General features: G+C 42.3%; 1 protein-coding gene across 7 annotated transcripts in view; it reads right to left on the bottom strand.

Moving 5' to 3' along the window:
* Atg4c (autophagy related 4C, cysteine peptidase) overlaps window positions 1-20,357 on the bottom strand; it is a 68,455-nt gene extending 48,098 nt beyond the window's left edge. For 3 of the 7 annotated variants that reach the window (XM_087549061.1, XM_087549059.1, XM_087549065.1), the window contains exons 1-4: window positions 19,980-20,096; window positions 18,991-19,080; window positions 5,852-5,986; window positions 390-473 (exon numbers count right to left, since the gene is read on the bottom strand). In XM_087549061.1, coding sequence (XP_087405187.1) covers window positions 390-473; window positions 5,852-5,927 — 160 coding nt within the window. In that variant the 5' untranslated portion in view covers window positions 5,928-5,986; window positions 18,991-19,080; window positions 19,980-20,096. 7 annotated transcript variants of the gene reach the window in all.
* Window positions 20,358-25,288: the final 4,931 nt, after the last annotated feature.

The following is a 25,288-nucleotide window of genomic DNA, read 5'->3' as shown; positions in this document are numbered from 1 at the left end:
ACAGCTCAGAGCCTCTGGGATGTATTGACACCATTTACGAGAAGGACGTGGGGTATGTGCGCCATGAAAGCAGTGTGTGAAGCCTGACAGCAAGGGGGGAAATGGAGGATGGGGAAGGGAAGGTGCAGAGAAAGTTCTGGAAAGTCCGCACCCACAGAGCCTGCTTGACTGATAGGAGTTCAGTGGAGAGGCTGGAATGTGACCACTGGGCGGATGCTTGGTGATGTCACTGGGGAGACCCTTTCCTTTACCATCACACAGGGATGATAAAGGGAACTTAACAAAGAACGGGAGCACATGTGTGGGTGGTTAACATGTCACGGCAGTTTAATATGGAAATAAAGTAACAAAAACGTTTAGCAATGGAAGTCTTCAAAGACTTTGCTTACCTTCATATTTAAAATGATAACATTTTCCAAGCAATAAAACAGGTGAGTTTCTACTAAAATATGTCTTTGTTTTCAACACCCAACCTGCATGGAGAGAAAGAGGGTTCTGGAGTTAAAATTTCAAAGTAACAGCCCTGCAGTATCTCTTTCCTTGTAGCTGACTGCAAGGTATGAATATGCACGTTTGGAAGTTACAAACCGGGCTGGAGAGATGGCTCAGGGGTTAAGAGCACTGATTGTTCTTCCAGAGGTCCTGAGTTCAATTCCCAGTAACCCCATGGTGGCTCACAACCATCTGTAATGGGATCTGATGCCCTCTTCTGGTGTGTCTGAGGACAGCTACACTGTACATGAATACATAAATAAATTCTTTAAAAATGTTTTAAATAAATAAATAAACTTTGTTAGTTTAAATAAATTCCAGTCTCTTAACCATAATCTCCTCCTTATTAAACATGAAAGAGGAAAAAGTGATTCTGACATATTTTGGCAGGTCACAATGCTCTCCTGACACAAACTAGAAAGGCTGGAACTCTGATTATCAACTGTTTGAATTATCTTCCATCTCGGGCATTTTAAAGGTGCAAAGTAGTTGAAAAGCCCTGGAGAGGAACTTGAGGAAAGCACAAAATAGGCTGGCCCACCTGGTAAAATCAGCCTCTGATGTAACTGTCTGATGTACACAGGCACTCAGTTATCCCTTCTGGGCTTTCAATCCCCTGTCCTAAGCCCCAGCTGAAGTCACAAACTCTAATTATCAAAATGGAAGAGAGAGGTGGTGTTCTCCTTGGCATCCATGATGGCAGGGACCCTTCTGAATCTTTGGTGAAGAGCAGTGGTGCCCTATAGTGCTGAACACTGACTGCCAAGCCTATGGAAACCCTGACTGCTAAGTGTGGGGTTGAGTATGTCACAGTGGCATGTGTCAGTAAGGCCTGGACTCGGGAGCCTGAGGCAGGAGAATCACAAATTCAAGGCCATCTTGGTCTACACAGAGAGACTCTAGAAAAAAAGGAGAGTAGATGGTTTTCTAAACACAAGGGCATGTACAGACAGAATTAAAGTTGACAGACATAGGTCTAACAGACTATTTGCATCTACATTATACAGAGTTACTAACAAAAGTTTAAAACTCAGTTTTTATATTCCCTAAAGCACTTATACAAATAAAGAAAAATATGAACTAAAAGTTACAATGATTCAAGAAGAGTTCTCTGCTAGACAAGGAGACAGACAGGAAGTCAGACACTGTTCAGCCTTCGTTGGGCTTCACTGGATTTATGGTAAGATGCTAAAAAAAGTTTCCCTGCTCACAGTCTTTCCCCTTCCCCTATCACTACCAAGTTAAACTCCAGTGGCTCAGCCTTAACTAGACACATTTTCTGTTCAGAAGCATGTGATTGGACCAGCAAGACGGCTCAATGAAAAGCCTACTGCCAAGCCTGACCTCTGCCCAGAACCCACAGGAAACAAGGCCCACGGCCATCCTCTGACTTCCTTATGTGTGCACGGCACGCACACATGCACACACACACACACATGTACACACACACACACACACACACACACACACACACACACACACACACACTAAAAACGCTAAAGGGACAGAGAAACAGCTGGAGGTTAGGAGCAGTTGCTACTCTTCCAGAGGGCTCAAGTTCAGTTTCCCACTCCCATGTCAAATGCTCCCGACTCCCAACTCCAGGGCATCTGTTGCCCTCTTCTGGCCTTCAGGTTCACAAAACCACACTCAGACATACATGCATACTTATCATTAAAATATAAAAGAATTTAAAAATAAATAAAAGCGTTAAAACCATCCTGTTACTACGTATCAGGCTTAGCATAGACTTCTTAGTCTCAGTGAAGACTGGGGTACGGGGTTGGGGATTTAGCTCAGTGGTAGAGCGCTTGCCTAGCAAGCGCAAGGCCCTGGGTTCAGTCCCCAGCTCTGAAAAAAAAAAAAGAAGACTGGGGTACAAATTAGATCTCTATTCTCCATCCCTACTTGATAAAAATGTCTCCCAGAATGTCAGTCCATCTAAGTTCTACTCCTCTCAGAGTCGTCACTGGGGACGACCTCCCCCCTTTCCACTTAGATCTGGTTCTCTTCTAAACTCACTGACACGGGTATGTACCTGCTGTGTGTATACCAGGAACCAGGCTTGGGTTTTCCATGTATTATCTTTTATAAATATTAGATCAAAGCCCCACCACAGCAGCCATCTTTTCTCTCAAAAAGCAACAGGTTTCTGAGAATTCAGTAAAGACACGCTCAAGAACCAACCTTTAAAAAGAAACTTCTTACCGTCTCCCTCCCTGTGGTTTACTGTTCACCTCCATCTTCTGACTGACCGCTCTCCAATCTTTCCTCAGAAGAGGAAGAAAATTCGATCTGAGGCACTGCATGAGCTCACATCTAACAAGAACTTAGGGTCACAGCGTTTCACTGTCCCACATCAATCACGGGACACACATTATCCCCTGCCCTTCTCTTCCCTGTGAGACCTCACAGCTGACTGATTTGCTCTGTGCTCAGTACAGAAGACAGTTCAGTGCTTCTCAAAGGCATTTTCTCTTTTCCTATAAGCTCATGAGAACTTGCATAGTTGAACACACCAAAAGATTAAGCCGTACACTGGACTTTCTCTTTTAACTATTTAGTTTTGGTTGACCATTTTCCACTCATCTTTATAAATGCGTTCACTGTGTGAAACTCCTTGCCTATCTTTGCTTCAGCTTACTGATGCTAAATCAGGATACTATGGGGTGGACAGTAAAAAACTGAAGATACAAAATACAGAGCCATGGGGAAGCCGGGAGGCTTGGAGGAGGAACAGGAATTACACTAACACATGTTTGAAAAAGCCATATGGAAACCTCTAATATGTTATAAATTTTCATCACACACACACACACACACACACACACACACACACACGCACACACACACGCACACACATGCACACCTCCCCCTTAACACCCAGGAATCATCACTAAAGAAGGAGCAGAAAGATAGTAAGAGAAGTCGGGAAGGACTGGGAAGGACTAGGGCAAGACAGTATCTTTTAAACATGGCAGAATCACTGCACTCGTGACCTCTCACAAGATCACAGCAGTCCTCACTCCAGCATGGAGGGGCTCACAAGCCCTCACCCCTAGCTAAGCAGTTTACAGCTGATAGGCAAAGGTTGTTTTGGGTTTGTTTGTTTGTTTGTTTGTTTGTTTGTTTCAGAGCTATGATTCCTCATAGGCTGGCCATGCTCCAGTGGATGCACATCTGTGCATACAGAGGCAGCACAACACTAACTGGACTCCATGGATCATTTAACAAAACCTGGGAGTGGGATGGAGAGATAAGTAACCAGAGAGTTGGAGAGGTGAACCAGATCAAAATATATTATACACGTGTATGAAATTCTCAAAGAAGAAATAAAAACATCATGTTCAGAAAAATTATACAACCAGGTGTGTGGGCTCATACACCTTTAATCCCAGCACTTGGGAGGCAGAGGTAGGCAGATGTCTGTGAGTTTGAGGCCAGGGTGGTCTACACGGTGAGTTCCAGGGCTGCACAGACAGACCAGACCCTATATCAAAAAAAACAAACAAAAACAAAAGCAGGGAGCCAAGGGATAAGAGCCATAAATAACAATCTCTTACTTAATGCCTTACTATTAATTATTAATAATTAATTAGTATTTGTGTGTGGATATATGAGTGGAACACACATGCCACGGCACCTGTAGAAGACAGAGGACTCTTGGTAGAGTCGGTTTTCTCAATAAATCACATAGAAACTATTACCAATGGATTGGATGGAGCAGAAGAAAAACTATCAAATTGATATGGAAGCACAAATGTTCTAGAATAAGCAAAGCAACCTTGAAAAAGAAAAATAAAGTTGGAAAACTGAGCCTCCAGTTCTACACTTGATGATAAAACCTACAAAAATGGCAACTCTGAGACGCCAGCAATACAGTGAAACCGGACAGAGAGGGGCAGAGATAAACCATGCAGATCAGCTGACAAGGACCTCGGAAAACTCAGACCTTAGACATGTTGGCGGGGCTGTGAAATGACGCAGCTATTCTGGAAAGCAGTCTGGCAATTATTCGAAAAGTTACATTCACTGCCCGGCACGACTCAGCATTAACGTTTCCTCAGCTGGTCCTGACTCAGCCTTAGAGATGTGGTCACACAAAATGTGGATGCTTCACTCCTTCTTTAAAAGGGGAACAAGAATACCCTTGGGAGGGAACACGGAGGCAAACTTTAGAACAGAGGCAGAAGGAACACCCATTCAGAGCCTGCCCCACATGTGGCCCATACATATACAGCCATCAAACTAGATAAGATGGATGAAGCAAAGAAGTGCAGGCTGACAGGAACCACATGTAGATCTCTCCTGAGAGACACAGCCAGAATACAGCAAATACATAGGTGAATGCCAGCAGCAAACCACTGAACTGAGAATAGGACCCCCGCTGAAGGAATCAGAGAAAGAACTCGAAGAGCTTGAAGGAGCTCGAGACCCCATATGTACAACAATGCCAAGCAACCAGAGCTTCCAGGGACTAAGCCACTACCCAAAGACTATACATGGACTGACCCTGGACTCTGACCTCATAGGTAGCAATGAATATCCTAGTAAGAGCACCAGTGGAAGGGGAAGCCCTGGGTCCTGCTAAGACTGAACCCCCAGTGAACGTGATTGTTGGGGTAGGGCGGTAATGGGGGGAGGATGGGGAGAGGAGCACCCATACAGAAGGGGAGGGGGAGGGGCCAGGGGGATGTTGGCCTGGAAACCGGGAAAGGGAATAACAATTGAAATGTAAGTAAGAAATACCCAATTTAATAAAGATGGAGAAGAAAAAAAAAAGATGTAGTCACACAAAATCTGTACAAGACCATCCACAGCAACACTGTTCACAGAAACTCAACATTAACTGATGAAAACAGCATCAAAATGTCAGGTACAGACACCGATGGAAGATTACATACATATAAAAAGGAACCTTACATGGAACCTTAGTGCTCAGCTGCCTGAGGAAGGTCATGAGTTCAAAACTAACCCGAGCCAGATTGTTAGGGACACTAAAGTTAAATGAGACCTTATCTCAAAAGGGGAAAGACCTGGGACTGAAGGGGTCTCTTAGGAGTACATACAGTATTTGTTTACTTAGATAACTCACTAGGCAGACCAGGCCAGCCTGGAACTCCTATCTCCACCTCCAGAATGTTGGGTGTACGGGTAGATCCTGCCATGCCCACATTTCAATATAGAATATTTGAGTCTCTGATCTCATGATTAGAATATAATCTTGTGAATATATCCCACTGTCTTCAAGAGATTCTCATCAGCCCTGCTTACATGTCCCTAGTCCATGACTATTCCAGACATAATAAACTATTCCGTCTCAGGTAAGTTTACAGAACACCTAAATCACAATACTTACTATATTTCATGTTGTTCCAAGCAGATATAAATTTAGTTTTTAGCTTGTCAACTTCATCTGTTCCTGACGCCTCCATATTCAAATTCTAAAGAAAAAGCCATCACTTGATTCCATTCTTTTAGAAAATCCAATGTACTGAAAGAAAAAATAAGCAAATAAGTAATCAACACACATTAGATGGCACCACACTGCTGAAGATACTTATCAAATATAATTTAAACTGAAATAAGCAAAACCAGCTGAGGCTATAGCTCCGTGGGTTGAATATTTGCTAGAATGCACAAAATGTGGATCTAATTCCAAGCACCACATAAATACAGTGGTGCATATCTGAAATCCCAGAATTCTGGAGGGAAAGAGTAAAAGATCAGAAGTTCAAGTTTGTCCTTAGCTGTGTAGTAAGTTTGAATCTGAGCTACAATGGTCTCATCAAAAAAGGAAGGAAGAAAGAAAGGGAAGGGGGGAGGGAGGGAGGATTTTTTCATTTCATATTTTTTCTAGAATATGACAGTTTACAAATATTTTAACTACAGAAAGTATATAAGTAACATATGTAAATTAGGATTAACATAAAGCCAAACAATAGGGCCCCAATAGCTCACCAGTGAATGTATTCATTCAGGCGCTCACAAAGTGCAGAAGAGCAGAGCTCCGCTCTAAAGCTTGCAAAAGCACCCAAGCCTTCGCTGTAATTACAGAAGCTGCTTGGGATCCTACCGAGGCTGGCTGCCTTCAGTAACTTCCACTTACGCTGACTAAGTAGTCCTTGCTTCCATGTAATGATGTCTAATTGTTTTGCTTTTGAAATTGTTACTTTTTTTAGGTAACAATTCTTCCTGTGTCAATACTGAAGCCTTTAAAAGGAAGAAGAATGGCTTAAAGTGACAACAGAAAGTGCTTTTGGTTTTAAGTAAGAATGAATGGAACCTGAAAGGAAAGTTGAGACTGGGGATACGATCTGAGAGGTGAGCAAATTACAACAGGAAATGTTTGTGTTTATCCACAATAGCTCGCATTTTTGCTTTCAAGGAAAGCCTGCTTCACACCTCATTGTGCTTTGGGGATCCTAAGTATCTTCTCAAAAACACTGGCAATCATTCTTCATTGCCATCCTATTTCACTGTATCAATTAAAAGCTACTAACTACACACCCTAAGGTACAAGGAACATGCTAAAAACAAATGTGTCAACAGAACAAGAAATATAAAACTGTGACTCTGGAGTGAAGTTAAAGGGTTAAAGGGGCGGGCGGGTATGAAGGCCCTGAGGCCCAGGAGCAGCTGAGTCAGGGGAGTCAGATTCTGTGGGGGTTTGTTTGCTTAACTATAGCAGCACGGCAGCCTGAAGGAGAGATCGGAAAGAGCTGAGTTACAACTTCTCAAAAAGAAGGAAAAGAATCAGTAATAACTATATATTCAAACAGTGGAAGTCAACCATATACAAAATGCCGGTAATATTTTATGTGAAATCTCTACGAAATAAAAACTCTACCTTTGTAATTTATTTTTATTATTTAAGTTGTTGACACCCAGATGACTTTTAAAAAAAAATTTCATAATCTTCTTTCAGTTTCATCCGGGATTGTAGGCATAAGGCGAAATGCTTAGCTGAGTCTCTTTCAAAATAACAAAATTAGTGAGCCGTTCAGCAGGTAAAAGGAGTTTACTACCGATCCCAACAACCTCAACTTGACTCCCAGAATACACCTCGTTGATGAACAAAAATCATCTGAGAATTTTCCTGTGACCTCTACACATGTACTATACACACATAAGCAAAATAAATAAACAAATGAAAAACCAAATTCAAACACAAACTGCTGACACGAAAAGTTAATATATGAAATACAAGAACGACCCCTGGTTCAGTATTAAACTTTAAGAAGACGACCAAAACTGCCCCCACTGAAGTAGCTCGGAGTGAAACCATGACATGGGTAGCCTCGCTCACCACGTGCTCTACCGTGTTCTGCCACATGTTATCACCCAAATTAATAAGGTCTGAGGCCTCTGAAAGTGGTAATGCTAGAAAATGCTTCGAGAAACCTGGCCTGAGACAGGTGATATCAATGCGGTAAAACCTCACAATGGAGAGCTGCTGGCTGCTCTCGCAGGGGACCTGGTGCGCATCCCAGCACCCGTGTGGTGGTTCGCAAGCATCTCTAACTCTAAACCCAGGGGACCAGACATCCTCTTCTGGCTCTGCCGCAGCTACACACTTGTGGTGGAGGCAAAACTCCCACATGCATAAGTTTTTTTCAGAAACTAAAAATTCACAGCTGCTTCTCTATTAATAAAACCCTTACTTATGAAGAGTCTGTCCGGAAGAAGAGGTCCAGGGCTGGCTGACAGAGGTTCAGTTGCTTTGAAAAGCAAGTTACAAATCCCGGTGGTGGGCAATTCCAAAGGACACCTACTGGAAGCTACAATGTCAGACTGAGGTTGCTCCTACCGGCTCTGTGAGTTAGAGTCAAAGAAACCTGTCTTTGAGCAACTGAAAAGACACTTAAAGGGAAAATGAAGAAACCCTGAGGTCAGGATACAGCCCTGTTGGGGGTTTAGCTTGAGCTAGGGTAGTGAGCTGCAAGCCATCCTGCAGACTGTGAATAGGGCAAAAGATTGATAAGAAACCCAACTAAAAACACAAGCATAAACGTACGCATGTGTGCAGGCACTCGCGCACACACACACACACACACACACACACACACACCCCTGTCTCATGGCTCAGGTACACACCTGTGCTGTGCTGTACACACACACACACACACACACACACACACACACACACCTGTCTCATGGCTCAGGTACACACCTGTGCTGTGCTGTGCTGTGCACACACACACACACACACCTGTCTCATGGCTCAGGCACACACCTGTGCTGCACTGTGTGCACACACACACACACACACACACACCTGTCTCATGGCTCAGGTACACACCTGTGCTGCACTGTGCACACACACACACACCTGTCTCATGGCTCAGGTATACACCTGTGCTGCGCTGTGCACACACACACACACACACACACACACCTGTCTCATGGCTCAGGTGCACACCTGTGCTGCACTATCCACGTCATGCTCACAGACTGTGCAAAGTCTTCATCATAACCACCCTGCGTGGTACACATAGGCTGAAATGAACCTAATGGTTTACTTGAAGGCGGTTGTAAGAACATTAATAGGAAGCTGAAGAGATGGCTCAGAGCACTTGTTGCTCTTGCTCCCAGCACCCACACTGGACAGCTCCAGACCATCTGTAACTCAAGTCCCTGGGACTATGACACACTCTTCTGGCTTCTACAGCTATGTGCATGTGGTACACATACAGAAAAGACACACACATACACGTAAAATACAAATAACTTTGTAAAGGGTTCTTAGGGGTTAGAGAGATGCCTCAGCAGTTAAGAACACTCACTGCTCTTGCAAAGGACCTGGGTTGGAATCCTAGCACCTACATGACAGCTCACGGGCATCTATAACTCAAGGTCCAGGGGATCCAGTGCTCTCTTTTTGCCTTTGAGAGAATTAGGCGCGCGCGCGCGCGCACACACACACACACACACACACACACACACACACACACAGTAAACATACATACATATAGGCAAACACTCATATATGTAAAATGAAAATAACAGAAACCCTAAAAAGGAAAAGAATAAGTAGTCTTCTTTCCTTCAAAACATTCAAAAGACACCCAAGGCTACGCAGAGAAACCCTGCCTCAAAAAGAAGTTATTAATATCTGGACTATCTGAAGATAGCCTTATTGTCTTGATTTTATCTCCAATATATACTTAGTATTTGCTACACTTTGATTAATAAATGTTATGTCAGGATCTCAGTAACTTCTGATCGATTCGAGTCAACTACAAACACTTGAAGACTTTATACTTAAAATGCAGCTTTGCGAGCTGTTAAATATTTAGTCTGTACATAAAAATCAACACTGTAAGAACTGAGGCTTACACAAATATCCAGACTCAAAAGGAACTTACAGAATAGCTAATAACCAGACAGCGTTGAAATCATGAGTAGCTCTCAATCACTGGTCCTTGTGTGATACACTCCAGCCCATCAGTGACTTCTCTTAACCAATGATGCTTGGTAGAAAGGAGTAGCAAAAGAGAAAATGTGGAAGTCTAAAAGGCTTTAAATGGATCCCGTTCAAATTGCAAAGCCCCTCAATCTGCTTTCTGGTTCACACTCACCTATCACAAATCATTATCCTAATCAAGAACCCAGCATTAACCCACAGAAATGAGCCCTCCTTTGCAACACCCTTGCCAGCCACACCTCCTTAGCCTCTGACTGAACTTCCAGATCAAGGTACTTCATGAGTACAAAACCCAATATACAGTTATAACTGTAAAGGCCCAACGCTGTTTTAAACTATTCATTCTCCTGTGAACTGTTCCAGAGAATTCATTTTAACTTCAGGATATTTGCTCATGTTTAACAACTACATTTCCTTGAAAGATAGTATATGGTAGGCTAGGGTGATGATTCCATTCATAAATTGCTTGTCTGACAAGTATAAGAACAAAAATTCAGTCTCCAGAAACCATGTAATATGGAACCAGAATTCTCCCCTATGATTTCTAATAACTGGTCATGCTTCGGCCCTTAGAAACTAATTCTTCTTCAACTTGAAATCCCAGCTAGTGTGGGTTGGTTATTTGTTTGGTTGTTTTGTCGTCTTGTGGGTGGTGGTGGGTTTTCTGTCTTTGAGGCAGGGTCTATGTAATCCTGGCTGCCCTGGAAACTTTCTATGTAGACCAGGCTGGCCTCTTACTCACAAGGATCCCCACCTGCTTCTGCCCCCACATGCAGTCTCCAGCTGATTATTTTAAAATGCCCTACCTAATCCCATCCAATCTTCTCTTTTCCACATGGATGAGTCCCAGTTCCTTCAACAGATCAGAAGGCTGTAAATAATGAAGGCCTGACCAAAGTACTGATGAAGGGTTAGAAACAGGATGCTAGCAGAAAGCTGAAATGGTGGAACTGACCATACAGCTAGAATGGGTCACACAGAGTCCTAAATAATGCAAAGATCTGACATCTAGGAGGACAATGGTCACACTAACAGAAACAAGAAACCAAATGGAGGAGGCTAAGTTTAAAACAAGATATAGTAAGGAGCTGGGGACAGAGCTCAATGGTTAGGAGCACTGGCTGCTCTTGCAGAGGACCCACATGGCAGCTCACGACATCTATAACTCTAATCCCAGGAATCCAACATCATATTCTGGCCTCCGAAGTCACCAACCATGTATGTAGTGCACAGATTAGCATGCAGGCAAAACACTCATTCATTCATAGATAGATAGATAGATAGATAGATAGATAGATAGATAGATAGATAGATAGATAGATAGATGATAGATAAAATTTTAATGAAATAAGACACTGAGTTTGAAATTTGTAAGAAATATGGATATACTCTTTCCCAAATTATCTTTCATTGGTCACTTTTACCCAGAAAAGCTTCACAGGTGTTGAGGGCAGTAACTATATACCATTTAAACACAAAATATCTCACTCATTCACAAATTAATTTGAGAAACAAAGCACTAAGGAAATAATTCAAGCCATGAAACTCAGCTCCTGCCTTCATCTACCTTAGATGCTAATATACTAAATGGTCATGTATCACACAGGGATACAAAGAGTGACAGGACAGAAATATTTCCCCTTCTCAGTGAGAGCATCACACACAAACAGTATCACAGGACAAACACAGTTACAACTGCACTGTTCAGATACAAAAACCAAAGACATACAAATGCATCTTTCTATTCTGAACATAATGCAGGAAAACACATAACACTCAGGAATGTGTTAGTATTCTCAACAATTGTGTCCATTGTTAAAGAGTGTTGCCTGAATTGTGTCATCTCTCCAAAGAAGAACATTGTTTCAATCGCTTTGCCTTTCAAATAGAAACTGCTGGGTTTTTTAATGATTCTTAATTTTAAATAATATTGCAGCAATTGTGAAAGATACCCACAATTTTGAATCCTTACAAAGGTAAAAACAACTATAAGCTATATGTTCTTAGTGGATATAACTGCTCCTGAATTCTCTATAACTACATACTATGATAAAGTTTACATTATAACGTCTACTTTAGTAGTTTTGTAAATGACTGATTTTATAATCTATTAAAAAGTAGTTTACTAGATACCTATTTTAAATTGAGAATATAACTTTGAAGACAATAGTCTAGGGTCATAAAATGGCAAAGTAACCTTTATTATTTCCTAGATGTGTTGTTGGGCACAATGATGAGCTAGTAATCTTAAATGTGTGTGTTACAGAATAGAATGGATAAGCAAATATGTTGATGCGGTTGAGAAGCCCAATTCTCCCTAACACACATACACACACACACACACACACACACACACACACAAAAACATATGGGAGAGATGGATGAACTGAAGAAGTGAAGAAAACTCTTCTATGCTGAACTTGAACAGACACTATTCTATGAACTCATGGTTTCTTTTTAAAAGAGTACAGATGAGTGGCTGTTTAAAAGGTTTAGAAACAAAAATACCAGTGGCATATTCAACGCCCAGATCTTGGTTTCTTAAGTATCAACTTGCAGTAAATGATCCAGGACTTTATGGTTAAATAGCTGATTCCAGATCTCCAGCAGAAACTGGACCAGATGAGCACAGAACATCTTACAGTGTAAAAGATAAGAAAATGCTCAACACCTGAGGAGAACATATCCACAGGAAATGGGAACAAGCTTGGAGGCTGCCACTGACCAAATCGGAGATAATTTATCACCAAAACAAACAAAAAGGGGTGGGGCTGGAGAGATGGCTCAGTGGTTAAGAGAGCACTGACTGCTCTTCCAGAGGAGCCAGGTTCCCAGCATCCACATGATGGCTCTCAACCATCTGTAACTCCAGTGTCAGGAACGACACCTGAAGGTGTTGGGGATTTAGCTCAGTGGTAGAGCGCTTGCCTAGCAAGCGCAAGGTCCTGGGTTCGGGCTCGGGGGGGGGGGGGGGGGGGAATGACACCTGATACTGGATCTGACACCCTGCCCTGGCCTCAGAAGACACTGCATGCACATGTGCACAGACATCCATGCAAATAAGCACTCATTTTAAAAATCTAAAAAAAAAAAAAAAATGAAAACAAAAACAGAATGACGGTAACAGATTATACTGCACTGCAAAAATGTTTTTAAGAATTCTTAAATCATGGAGGGAGGTCAAATCAGCAGCTAAGGGCAGGTGGGAGCGAAACCTGGAGGTGGGAACTAAAGCAGAAATCATGAAGGAACAGTGAGTACTGGCTTGCTTCTCTACACAACACACAAATACCCGCCCACAGTAGCACTGCCCAGTGGGATGGCCTCCCACATCAGTCATCAATCAAAGATATACCTCCTACACTTGCCCATAGGGCAGTCTGTTGACGGCAACTCCTCAACTGAGGTTCCTCTTCCCAGGCCACAATAAAACTAACCAGGACACCCAGAACCTAATTGATTGGAGGGGATCAGATCTATTGATTCTGTGAGGTACTCTGCAAAAATAATTGGTTTGTATTCAAAAAATATCAATTGCCTTTTAAGGTAAGGACAGAGGGAAGGCGGGAGAGAGCAGGAGAGGAGGAGAAGATGTTCTCTGCAAAAGAAAAAAAGAAGAGAAGGGTGGGGAGAAGCTAATGGAAGAACAACTGCCCACACGAGCAGGCCAGATGCCCTAGGTCTGAGTTCTAGCACTGCAAAAGTAAAGGACAAAGAGAAAAGAAAACAGAAATATGACAACTCAATATATTCCATGAAGTATAACTAGATTAAGGTATGGTAATATTGTTGTCCTGTTTGGGAAAAGTCGGGGTTTTGAATATTGATGATACGATAGATAACATGAAGGTTAAGGTGCTGTGGTGTATTAATGGTGGCTTGGTCATACGAAAATGACCTCATTATCAAATCTGCCTGAGGAAACATTTAGAAGGGATGTGTCATAATGGTGTCATCTTACTTCCGAACAGCCCAGTAAGAAAGAAGCATCTGTGAATGTGGAAATACTGAAAGCGAATCCACAATAACAAAGCTCCAGTGAGGGCTAGTGCTCAAGCTAGCAACCTAAGCCTGGGCTTCCAGGAAAAGGTAGACGTTAGGTTGACCTTACAGCGGCTTAACTGCTTCCTCCACTACCCATGAGGACTTACAGGAATGACACATTCTAACAATTGATAAATAATCACAAACCAATCCGACACTTGTCTGAGAACCCTGCGCTAAGTCATCTCAGGACCATAATGAATAGAAAAGGCTAAATTAGATACTGTTTTCTCCAAAGCCAAATACCAACTACCAAGCAATACAGCTGAAGAAGCACTGTCACCAAAGTCACATGATCTCAGAATATGCATGCTAATAACAATCACCAAAACTGCACCAGGGACGCTGGGGAGCCTGGGTGGACAGCAGCTCTCCTGACCCTTATGACAAGGATAAGGCCAGCTCTACTAGTCTCAGTGTCTAAGCTCTTCTGCACAACTCTGTATGGCTGTACTCTGGTACGTAACAAGAGACGCTCAATTCAACTATACTGACTCCAAGCCCAATTACTCTGTCATATACTCCACACTACCCCTCTACATTACCACGATGCGAAATATGAACTCAAAACTGACTGTACTGACTCAGGACCCATCAAAAAGCACACACTTGAGAGGTCCTGAAGGAAAAAGGTTCTATGTACATGTGTATTCATATAAGAACCAAGTAAGTGAAGTCAGAATTTAGCCAGATGCCCTATTTACTGCCAAATCTCAAGACAAAAAAATAAAAAGGTTATTTAATAAGGTACCACTCAATGTCTTAGTTAGGATTTTATTGTTGGGAAGAGACACCATGACCACAGCAACTTTTATAAACACAAACAGTTAATTGGGGATGGCCTATGTTTTCAGAGGTTTGATCCATTATTTTCATGTGGGAAGCATGGCAACACACAGGCAGACATGGTACTGAGAGGTAGCTGAGAGTTCTACATCTGAATCCTAAGGCAGAGAGAGAAACACCAGGCCAGGCTTGAGCATTAGAAACCTCAAAGCCGGGGGTTGGCGATTTGGCTCAGTGGTAGAGCACTTGCCTAGCAAGCTCAAGGCCCTGGGTTCGGTCCCCAGCTCGGGGGGTGGGGGGGGGGGGTGGGGGGGGGTGGGGGGGGGTGGGGGAGGGGGTGGGAGGGGAGAAAAAGAAAAAGAAACCTCAAAGCCTACCCTCAGGGACACAAATCCTCTAATGAGGCCACACCTACTTTAACAAGGCCTTGTGTCTAATCTTTTCAAATGATGCACTCCCTATAAGCCTTGGTGGGGAGGGGAGTGCTGAGGGAGGGGATTTACATTCAAACCACCACGCTCAAACTATTGTAAATGGTTTTACTATGTCACTTGCAAATTCAAAACAGGTGCCAACATATTTCCAGATTCTTTCATCTATAGCTCCCCCCTTTTGCCTTCAGAGATAAAAGATACCAAAAGAATCTGACATTCCATTATTCTAATATACTAAGTTCAGGAAGCAGAAGCAGGTCGATCTGTTGTAAATTCCACGCTACATAGTGAGACATTGTCTTACACACACACACACACACACACACACACACAAAAGCAATGGCATTCAAGAAAAACATTTAAGTAAAACATTAATCTATAACATCACTGTCACAATAAAAATACCAATAGCAAAGGTTTATTCCTAGAAACCAGATCTTTCACTGATCTCTATCTCAAAGAATCCACCACTGCCCAACGTACACAAGGCCTTTGTCTTAAAGCTAACTGCCAAGGGGTAGTCACTGACGTCACCGTCTCCCTCACCTCTCACATCCATTGGATTCTGCCCTGACTACCCTTCTCCAGGTTGTCTCATCCACAAGTAGGCTATCCTAACTCTCTCCTTACTGGGCTCTCCCACCTTCAGTCTTCCCCTCTAAACTACATTCTTCCTCAGGATAAAGAGCATCAACTCCTTTTGTAAGAGCACTCGACATAGTTGTAACTTCAAATATGACTCTCTGGTGTACGCCTGCCTTCTCTATTACACATTTTGATTGTGATAGACTATTTCACTCACTGCGCTGACTAGTTTTATGTCAACTTGACACAAGCTGGAGTTATCTGAAGGGAGGGAACCTCAATTGAGAAGATGCCTCTATAAGATCCGGCTACTAGGCATTTTCTTAATTAGTAACTGATGGGGGAGGTCCCAGTCCACCTTGGTTAGGGGTCCTTGGTTCTACAAGGAAGCCGACTGAACAAGGCATGATGAGCATCGCAGAAAGCAGCACTCCTTCATGGCCTCTGCATCATTTCCTGCCTCCAGATTCTGTTAAAGATAAACAACAATGTAGAACTGTAAGTCAAGTAAGCCCTTTCCTCTCCAACTTGCTTCTGGTCATGGTGTTTGGGTTTTTTTGTTTGTTTGTTTTTTCTTTTTTCTTTTTTTCAGAGCTGGGGTCCGAACCCAGGGCCTTGTGCTTGCTAGGCGCTCTACCACTGAGCTAAATCCCCAACCCCTGGTCATGGTGTTTTATCACAGCAATAGAAACTAGGCGCTCGCTACACTGTGACCTAGAAGAATACCTAGTTAATATATAAAAGTTATATGTGAGATAAAGACTCCAAATGGATTCATAAATAGTCCTAAAAATAAAAATAAAGTGGTTATAAGGCTCACTTTCCGACATAAGAAATACCTAATGACATAAATTCTGGTAACAATCTTGCAACTTAACTCTGAAACCAAAACATATCATATAGTTGACAATCATAGCCTGTTTAATTGACGGTAACTCATAAAATAGTAAATTCTGAAAATTATGTAAATCCTATGATTTGATCAGAAACAGGTGAATCCCCAAGCCACCTTCCTGGTCTACGTCTTCAAAGCTGCCAACCAGCCATCCTGGTCTGTAGGCTGCTAGCCCATCCCCCAAATTCAACGGCAAACACATGGTGCAGGTCCTTTCACCAACAGCTCTCGGATTCCTTCCGTTCTCGATGTGATCCTTGGGAAGTGTGCAGCTCAGCCCTTCACATCTGAGTCTTGTCTCTCACTCACTGAGAAGTGTTTTCTTTGAATGCAGACATTGTGTACCTGGTACGTGCATGACAGCTGACGACACAAGGCGGTCCACTGGTGTCTTGCGAATCTCTAGCCTCCACAATTCAGCTAAAATCTCTAAAGATTTGTTCACTTAATGCTTCCACCTGAAATCACTCTCCTCATAACTTAAGCAATCTCTGCCCACTACTTAAGATAGATGAAATCCTGTCACAGGATGGTAGATGGTAGCTACATGGATGGAAGGATACATGGAGTTAAACATGGATGAAGAGATATATGACAGGTAAATGAATATATAAACAGAAAGATAGAAATGGATAGATATAGAATGACCACTGAGCACATATTTGCTGAACCAATGCTCTTTGTGCATCCCAAGACAACGAACAAGTCTTTGCAGCTTTGGTGCATTGAGAAGCATCAAAAAGAACTGGACTTGGGGCTGGAGAGCTGGCTCAAAGGTTAAGAGCACTGACTGTTCTTCCAAAGGTCCTGAGTTCAATTCCCAGGAACCACATGGTGGCTCACAACCATCTGTAATGGGATCTGATGCCCTCTTTTGGTGTGTCAGAAGACAGCTACAGTGTACACATACATATTTAAAAAATAAAAAATAAAAAGAATTGGACTTTGAGCTTTAGTTTCTCCATTTGCAAAACATCAATAATGACAGCTCACTGAGCTCACAGAATGTGGAGATAATGCTTTGAAATCATACAGTACAAAGATGAGCCATGGAGGCGAGGCGATCTGACCAATAAATGTCATCATTTCATTAAATAGTAAGAACCCAATAACTACCTAGGAAATGACTGAAGTCTCAGGAAAACGTCAACTTGAAACTCAAAACTCTCAGAAAAATATATTTTTAAAATTATGTAGTTGTGTAGCTTCTTACCTTTTTTCCAATAAAGAATTTTATGAATAGATGAATTCTGAAAATGAATTTTGTTGGGTTTTGGTTTTCTGTGGAGGTCATTTTTTTTTTTCTCTTTTGGTTTGGTGGTTTAGGGTTTATTTGTTTTGTTATGTTCAGAGGCAGAGTTTCACTCTATGGCCCAAGCTGACCAAGAACAAACTATGTATCCCAGCCTGGCCTCAAATCCATGGAACCCCTCTTTCCTCAGCCTCCTGAGAGCTGGAGTTACAGGCATGCACCGGTTCTAAAATAATATACATTTATAATCGTAAACATAACTGAAAGTATTTCAGATTGATTAGAAATAATCCCAACTCAGGAGTATATGTTTTAATCTTTTTGATAATTATAAATTGTATCTCTTAAAGAAGAATGACACTGGATACAGGCCTATAAACTCAGCACTCTGGACACTGAGGAGGGAAGACAGTTGGGGTCAGCCCAGGTTGCAGTTAGACAGTTGTTTTTTTTTTTCTTTTTTCTTTTTTTCGGAGCTGGGGACCGAACCCAGGGCCTTGAGCTTGCTAGGCAAGCCCTCTACCACTGAGCTAAATCCCCAACCCCGCAGTTAGACAGTTTTAAAGCAAAGCAAAACAGCATTCGAAACACTGTAACACCGTAATTAGAAGGGAAGCTGTAAAAGTCACTTAAATTACTTAAATTACAGGGTTCCCAGAAAATAAGACACAAAATATCTCTGTGTATAATATTAGTAAATAGTAATATAAAAATGTTTACCAATGCTATCAAACTATTAAGAACAAAGCTTCAAAAAAAAGAGTTTCACAAAACATTTTTCAATATATCAGCATTGGGGCTGAAGAGTTGGCTCAGGGATTACCAGCATTGGCTAATTTTGTATTTTTATAGATGACCTTGGTTCAATTCCCAGCACCCACATGGTGGCTCACAATCTGCAACTCCAGTTCCCAGGATCAGGTGCCCTCTTCTGACTTCAGGGGGCACCAGGCACACAAACAATGAACAGACATATGTGTAGAAAAACACTCGCATAGCAAAACATTCTTTTAAAAACATATATGCATTCCATTTTATAGATTAATTAAGTGACCTCTAAACTCATTTTACTCACAATGCCCGGTTGGTAACTTCAGTTGTCAAATTCTTACGGCAGGTGAACCAGTCAATTAGCTTATGACACTACACTAATTTGGACTCTTCCCTGTTTGGAAAAATAAAAGCTTTATAATTTGAAACTCAGAAAATACATTTCAAAGCCTTTCCAATCCCTCTGGGCACTTCAAAAGACTCATAATCTAATTAAAAACCACAAAAATCGGGCAGGAAAGATCTCTCCTTTGTGTCTATCTGCTATCAGCTGACACGAAATCAATTCCCAACTCCTGAGGGAATGTAAGGTCAGGAAAGGTAAACAAATAGAAGGAAATCTTCACCTAAGTAATTCAAATATTAAAAAGCCATAACACAATACTTAGCTCCGAGGTCGCGACGAACCCCATGTGGTAAAGTAATCAATAAAAAACAAAAATATAAGACAAAAACCCTGAGAAATATAAACTCAAGCAGAGTCACGCTTAGCTGACCCCAGTGACGTCGGGTCATCGCACAGAAGATTGAATTCTGAGTTTCCAATTTCAAAATCCCTCAGATGTGGGTGTGAGAATGAGCAAAAGCCAGACTATGAAGTCAGCAGCATTAGTACAGCCACGGTATCTAGTGCTACAGATTGCGGTTACAAACAACCAAAGGGGCAATGGGGCTGCAAATGAACAGATTGAGATCTAACATTTCCCACACACACACACTTTTTGTTTTAAATGATGAGAAACTGAGCAGTGAAGATCAGTGGCACAGGAAGAGTCAATGGGATAAGGCAGCTTGGGAGAAACCTCTCCTGGTCAAGGACAGAACAGCTGGCCACTGAAAGGCTTAACAGTTCAAAGGGCGAGGAGGAGTCAGAAGATAACCCGCTGGAGGAAGCAGAATCAAAAGAAGCTCCAAAACCCTCCAGGAACCCAGACGGTTGGCCAAGAGTCTGCACCTAGGGCAGGGCCCCCCCCAGAACCGGCCATTCGGAGACTACAAACACCAAGCTCCAACCTTCTCCACTCCGCCAGCCTCAAGCGATCCCCTCGGCGACACAGGACTGAATAACTGTACTGCTGCGCAGGAGTCCGCACACCAGCACACGCTCAGGCTCCAGCAGCCGCTCCGAACAGCGCGTACGCACCGCGGGACGTGCGGCACGCGGCCCTGCGCGGCCACCGTAGCACAGGACTCCGAAGCCTCCGTAGGCCGCGGTCCTGAAGATAGCCCTGTCCGAGACCCTAAGCTCCCAGGCTGCAAGCTCAGAGCCTAGCGCCGTGTATTTGTGAGCGGTAGGCCTGTGTTAGGATTACAGCTGTCCCTCGTAGCTGTAACTACTGCACTTCAGCTACCAGCCGCCACGCACCGTGAGCTCCTGCGGTCTCGGACTACAAGATCCAGCATGCACAGAGCTCTGGGTCCTTAGGACCAAACCCACATCTACTCCGAGGCAAGCTGTGGTAGGGGTATTAATTACATCCAGGTGGAGCATCTAGGGACGTGTGCATTCAGTTTTCACATTCAAATTTTTGTCAAGAATTGTAGTACAGGACCTGCCTTTTAAGAAATGGGGAGAGAAAGAGCAAATGGTAACAAAATGTAATTCTACTAATATATTGTTTTCAGTAATGCAGACTGTTGGAGCAATGCATAAGAAATAAGAGCAGAAACTACAAGGAAAAAGATCAACAATCTCTGTTAGCCGACAGTTAAACAGCGAGAGAATGAAAGCCTTCTGGAATACAAAATATGTTCTTTGAATTTTAACTGTGCTTCACGACAAGAATTGAGTGGTGTTTTGTTTTAAGATAGGATCTTGCAATATGGCCAGGCTGGCTCAGAACTCTATCTTTTCTCAACCACCTAGTGTCGGAAAAGGAGATCTGTGCTATGACACTAGGAAAATTATTTTTACCGTTATTCTCATGAAAACAGTTGCCTATAATTACTAGAGCAAGTTATTCACCAGCCACGTGAGACAGTCTAAATAATCAATAGAGGGGTATGACAAGACAAGACCGGCATTTATTAGCAAGATAACAACTTATCTGCTCCTTTGTCTGCTTGAATAGTTTGTTTTATATTTTGAAATGCAGAACACTTTCTGATGACTTAAACGAGATAACACAAATCTCACAAGCTGTGCCGAGCCTTTTCATAACTTCTATAAGGACTTGTATGAGGGTTCTCTAAAGGAACAGAACTGATAGAATGAGTATATATTAGAAGGGTATTTATTAGACTTGCTTACAGGATGTCGTCCAAGTCATTCAACAATGGCTGTCTCATATTGGAAAGGCCGAGACTCTAGTAGTTACTTGGTCCATGAGGCTAGAGGTCTCAGAAGTCCCAGTCTAGCACTGGGATCCTAGAAGATTGCTGGAGTGCTGTCTTCCTTTCAGTTCCAAAGAAGCTGGATTTAGTATTGGCAGCTACAGGATAAATGAACTTGCCGGCAAACAGAGTGGGGTGGGAGGGATGGACATAGAACAGCTTCCTTCCTTTTTATTTGGGCTGCGACCAAAATAATTGTGGTCTAAATTTAGGGTGGGTCTTTCTACTTCAAATAATCTGATTAAGAAAAGCCCTCACAGGCTGGAGAGGTAGATGGCTCAGTGGTTAAGAGCACTAACTGCTCTTCCAAAGGTTGTGAGTTCAATTCCCAGCAACCACATGGTGGCTCACAACCATCTGTAATGAGATCTGATGCCCTCTTCTGGTGTGTCTGAAGACAGCTACAGTGTACTCATATATAATTAATAAATAAATAAATATAAAAAGAAAACTCACCACAGTGCCCAGCAATTTTAGTCGGAAGTAATTCCAGATGTAGACAAATTGACCACCAAGGTTTACCATCACAGGTGTACTACCAGAATGGCTGTATTTTAATTTTTGGCATACTATATTAACGAACCGTGAGAACCAGGGCTTGGATTTCTATGGTAACCACAGAAAATTATGGTATATTATATGTACACCACAAGCAGAGACTTTCTGTAGATTTGTGGTAAAACAAACTTAAATTGAAAAGGAAATGAGAATGCCTTACATCTTTACAACTTCACACAGGAGCCACAGAGGGACTTTCTATTCTCTAACACTGGCAAGGAGTCAGCTACCATATAAACCGCTTTCCAACTCCAGCGTGCTAAATTATGCAGTACAAGCAAGTAAATATTTAAAATCTATGATCATGGAAAAGAGTCTGCTGCTTTTCAGACTCGTGCACCAAATGGGAACTGCAGTGGGGGGCGGGAGGCATTTCCAGGAGCGACTGGGTGGGAATGCTGATGTGCTAGAGTTAGGAGGAATGGGACTCACTGGTGTTTGTGGCTAAATAAACATGAAGTTACAGTGATATTAAGGAAGCTTTTGAAAGATGCTGCATTTCTGGTAGACTTATTTCTAAAGCAGTTTGAATGTTATTTTGTGTAAATGGACACAGAGGAAAGGTTAAAAAGAGCATAACTTAATTAGCAGACTGCTTTTTAAGAGGTTCTTAGAGCTGAGGCTCCCAGCAGTAGTCTCTCCTGTAGATGTGTCCTTGTCTACTTCAGCCAGTTGCCATATACACAAGAGTCAAAACTGGACAGACAGACAGACAGGTTAGGGACAAAGCACTTATTAGCTATCCCCAGGGCAGGGGTGGATTTGATAATTGGGAGATGATTAGGAGAAATGTCAAGGGGAAAGGACAGAGACGAGAGCTTCAGCTTTTATAAAGTAAAAAAAAAAAAAAATTACTGCACAATCACTTAAACATTTGTTAAATTGTAACTTTCTATTAACTGATCTACCTTCTAAAAGGCAAAAAATGCCTTTTGAACCTGTGTGTTCCTCAGACTCCAAACACTATATTTGGTGCAAACCAAAAAGCGTCACAGGGTTTCTTCGTTTGCACAGTGATGCCAGAGGTTCTCCAGCATCCTTCTCATTAATATGATTGACCCTTGTTAATGTGTGGGTTTTATTGTTGTTTTGTTTAGGGGCAGGGTTTTCTGTAGTACAGGATAGTCCTCTGTTTTAGTGTTTCATTGCTGTGAAGAGACACCATGACCAAGGCAGTGCTTATAAAAGATTTGTTTAGGGATGGCTTACAGTTTCAGACGTTCAGTCCATTATCATCATGGCCAGAAGCACAACAGCAGTCAGGCACACATGGTGCAGGAGTGGCTGAGTTCTACATCTTGATCCAAAGGCAGACAGAGGGGAGTCTTCTCTGCAGGCAGCCAGGAGGAGGGTCCCTTCTGCACTGGACTGAGATTCACAGCTTCCCAGGGGCCAAGCATGTCTCCAACTCACAGAGCGGCAGAGAATGACCTTAAACTCCTTGTCCTCCTGCCTCTAAATTCCAAGTACTTTTAATGTATGGTATTTCATTTAAACTATATACCTAGACACATATTTGGGGTTTTTTGTTTGTTTTTATATAGGTCTTACTGGGTTCCTCAGGCCTTGAACTTAACTCTGTAGCCTAGGCAGGCCTGCTGCTTGCAATCGGCCAGCCTCAGGTGCCCGAGTATCTGATTACAGCCCTATGTTACCAGGTCTAACTTTAAAGTAGCATTAGTTTTTTTGGTTTTGTTTTGAGGAATGTTGTTGTGTTGGTTTATTTGTTTATTTGTTTAATTATTTGAGACAAGGTCTTACTGTGTAGTCCTGGCTGACCTGATACTCACAGAAATCCACCTGCCCTCTGCCTCCTAAATGCTTGGCTTAAAGGTGTGTGCCACCACACCTGGCTAATATAGGTTATTTCTAATGCTCAGGCATTTCTTCTCATTAGTAATCCAAGTTGTATAATGAAATAATGATTCTAACTAGAATACGTTATTAATGAGAATGCCACCTTTGATAGCCATGAAAGAGCAATTTACTGGGGCTGGGATTGCTCATTTGGTAAAGTACCCGCCATGCAACGTGGGGACCTGAATCCTGTCCCCAGCATCCACATAAAAGCCAAAATGGCACTGCATGTCTCCTCCTGTGCTGGAGCAGTGAAGAGCAGACAGGAAGCCCCCAGGAGCTCACTGGCCAGCAGACCTCGCTGAATTCATGAGCTCAGGGAGAGCCTTCCACCTCAGAAAACAGTAAGGTGTTAAACAATGAGGAAAAAAGGTAACCTCTGGCCTCCACATTCGTGTATGCCCACACACACACCCATATGGATACATACATGCGCACAAACACAAAAATATTCGAACAACTGCAAAATACACATTTTTCCCAGCAGATATGAAAACAGTCTGTGGAACTACAGGAAATATGCAAACACATGGAGATTGAACAAAACGCTTTTGAATGCTTCGTGGGTCATTGGATCAATCAATAAGGGCAATGAGAAGCTCTTAGAGTCAAAGGGAAAGGAAGAGATCATTTGGTAAAACCTTTGGGATACAGATACGGAAGTTCTAAGATGTCTGACAGTTAGGCCCATATTTGGAATCATGAACCAGGCATGGTGGCACCACCTGCCATGCCAGCCTGCAGTGCCAGCCTGCAGTGCCAGCACTCGGCAGGCTGAAGCAGAAGGATCCCATGTGTACAGGCTGCCTAGGCTGCATAAGGAGACCCTGTCCCAGTGTAAACAACAATAGCAAGGAGACCTCAAATAAATAACCTCATGCTGCACCTCAAGGCTCTAGAGAATAAGCCAGACACAAAATTAGGGGAAAGTAATAAAAAAAAAAAAAATCAGGGTCGAAATAAATAAAGTAGGGGCAAAAAGGGCAAAAGATTTATGAAAAGAGGATTTATTTTAGAAGATAAGTGAACTTAATTAAACTGAAATAATGAAAGACATAAATCCACAAAAGTAGGGCTGGGGAGATGGCTCAGCGGTTAAGAGCACTGACTGCTCTTCCAGAGGTCCTGAGTTCAAATCCCAGCAACCACATGGTGGCTCACAACCATCTGTAATGAGATCTGATGCCCTCTTCTGGTGTGTCTGAAGACAGCTACAGTGTACTTATATATAATAAATAAATAAATCTTTAAAAAAAAATCCACAAAAGTAAAGAAAAGGGTTTAAGTCTTCAATAAGAGTGAAGCAAAACCCCACAAACAAAACTGTAGGATTAGGTGGATTTTTAAATATTGTTGCTTTAAGTTTATTTGTGTGCCCAAGATCAGATAAACTTACTGTTGGGCTCTACTGTACCTTTAAAGATCTATTTCCAATGCCCATAAAAACTGTTCTATAAAATAGAGACAAAAGAAATGCTTCTAAACTATTTCTATGAAACCAAAATTTTCTTGATACCAAAACCACAGAGAGAAAAAAACAGAGAGAGACTAATTTTCCTAATGAATGGAAATCT

This window comes from Rattus norvegicus, chromosome 5, assembly GCF_021556685.1.
Source record: "Rattus norvegicus strain SHRSP/BbbUtx chromosome 5, alternate assembly SHRSP_T2T, whole genome shotgun sequence".
Lineage (NCBI taxonomy): Eukaryota > Metazoa > Chordata > Mammalia > Rodentia > Muridae > Rattus > Rattus norvegicus.
The sequence above is the reverse complement of the archived record's forward strand: the minus strand, read 5'-3'. Positions and strand labels throughout refer to the sequence as shown.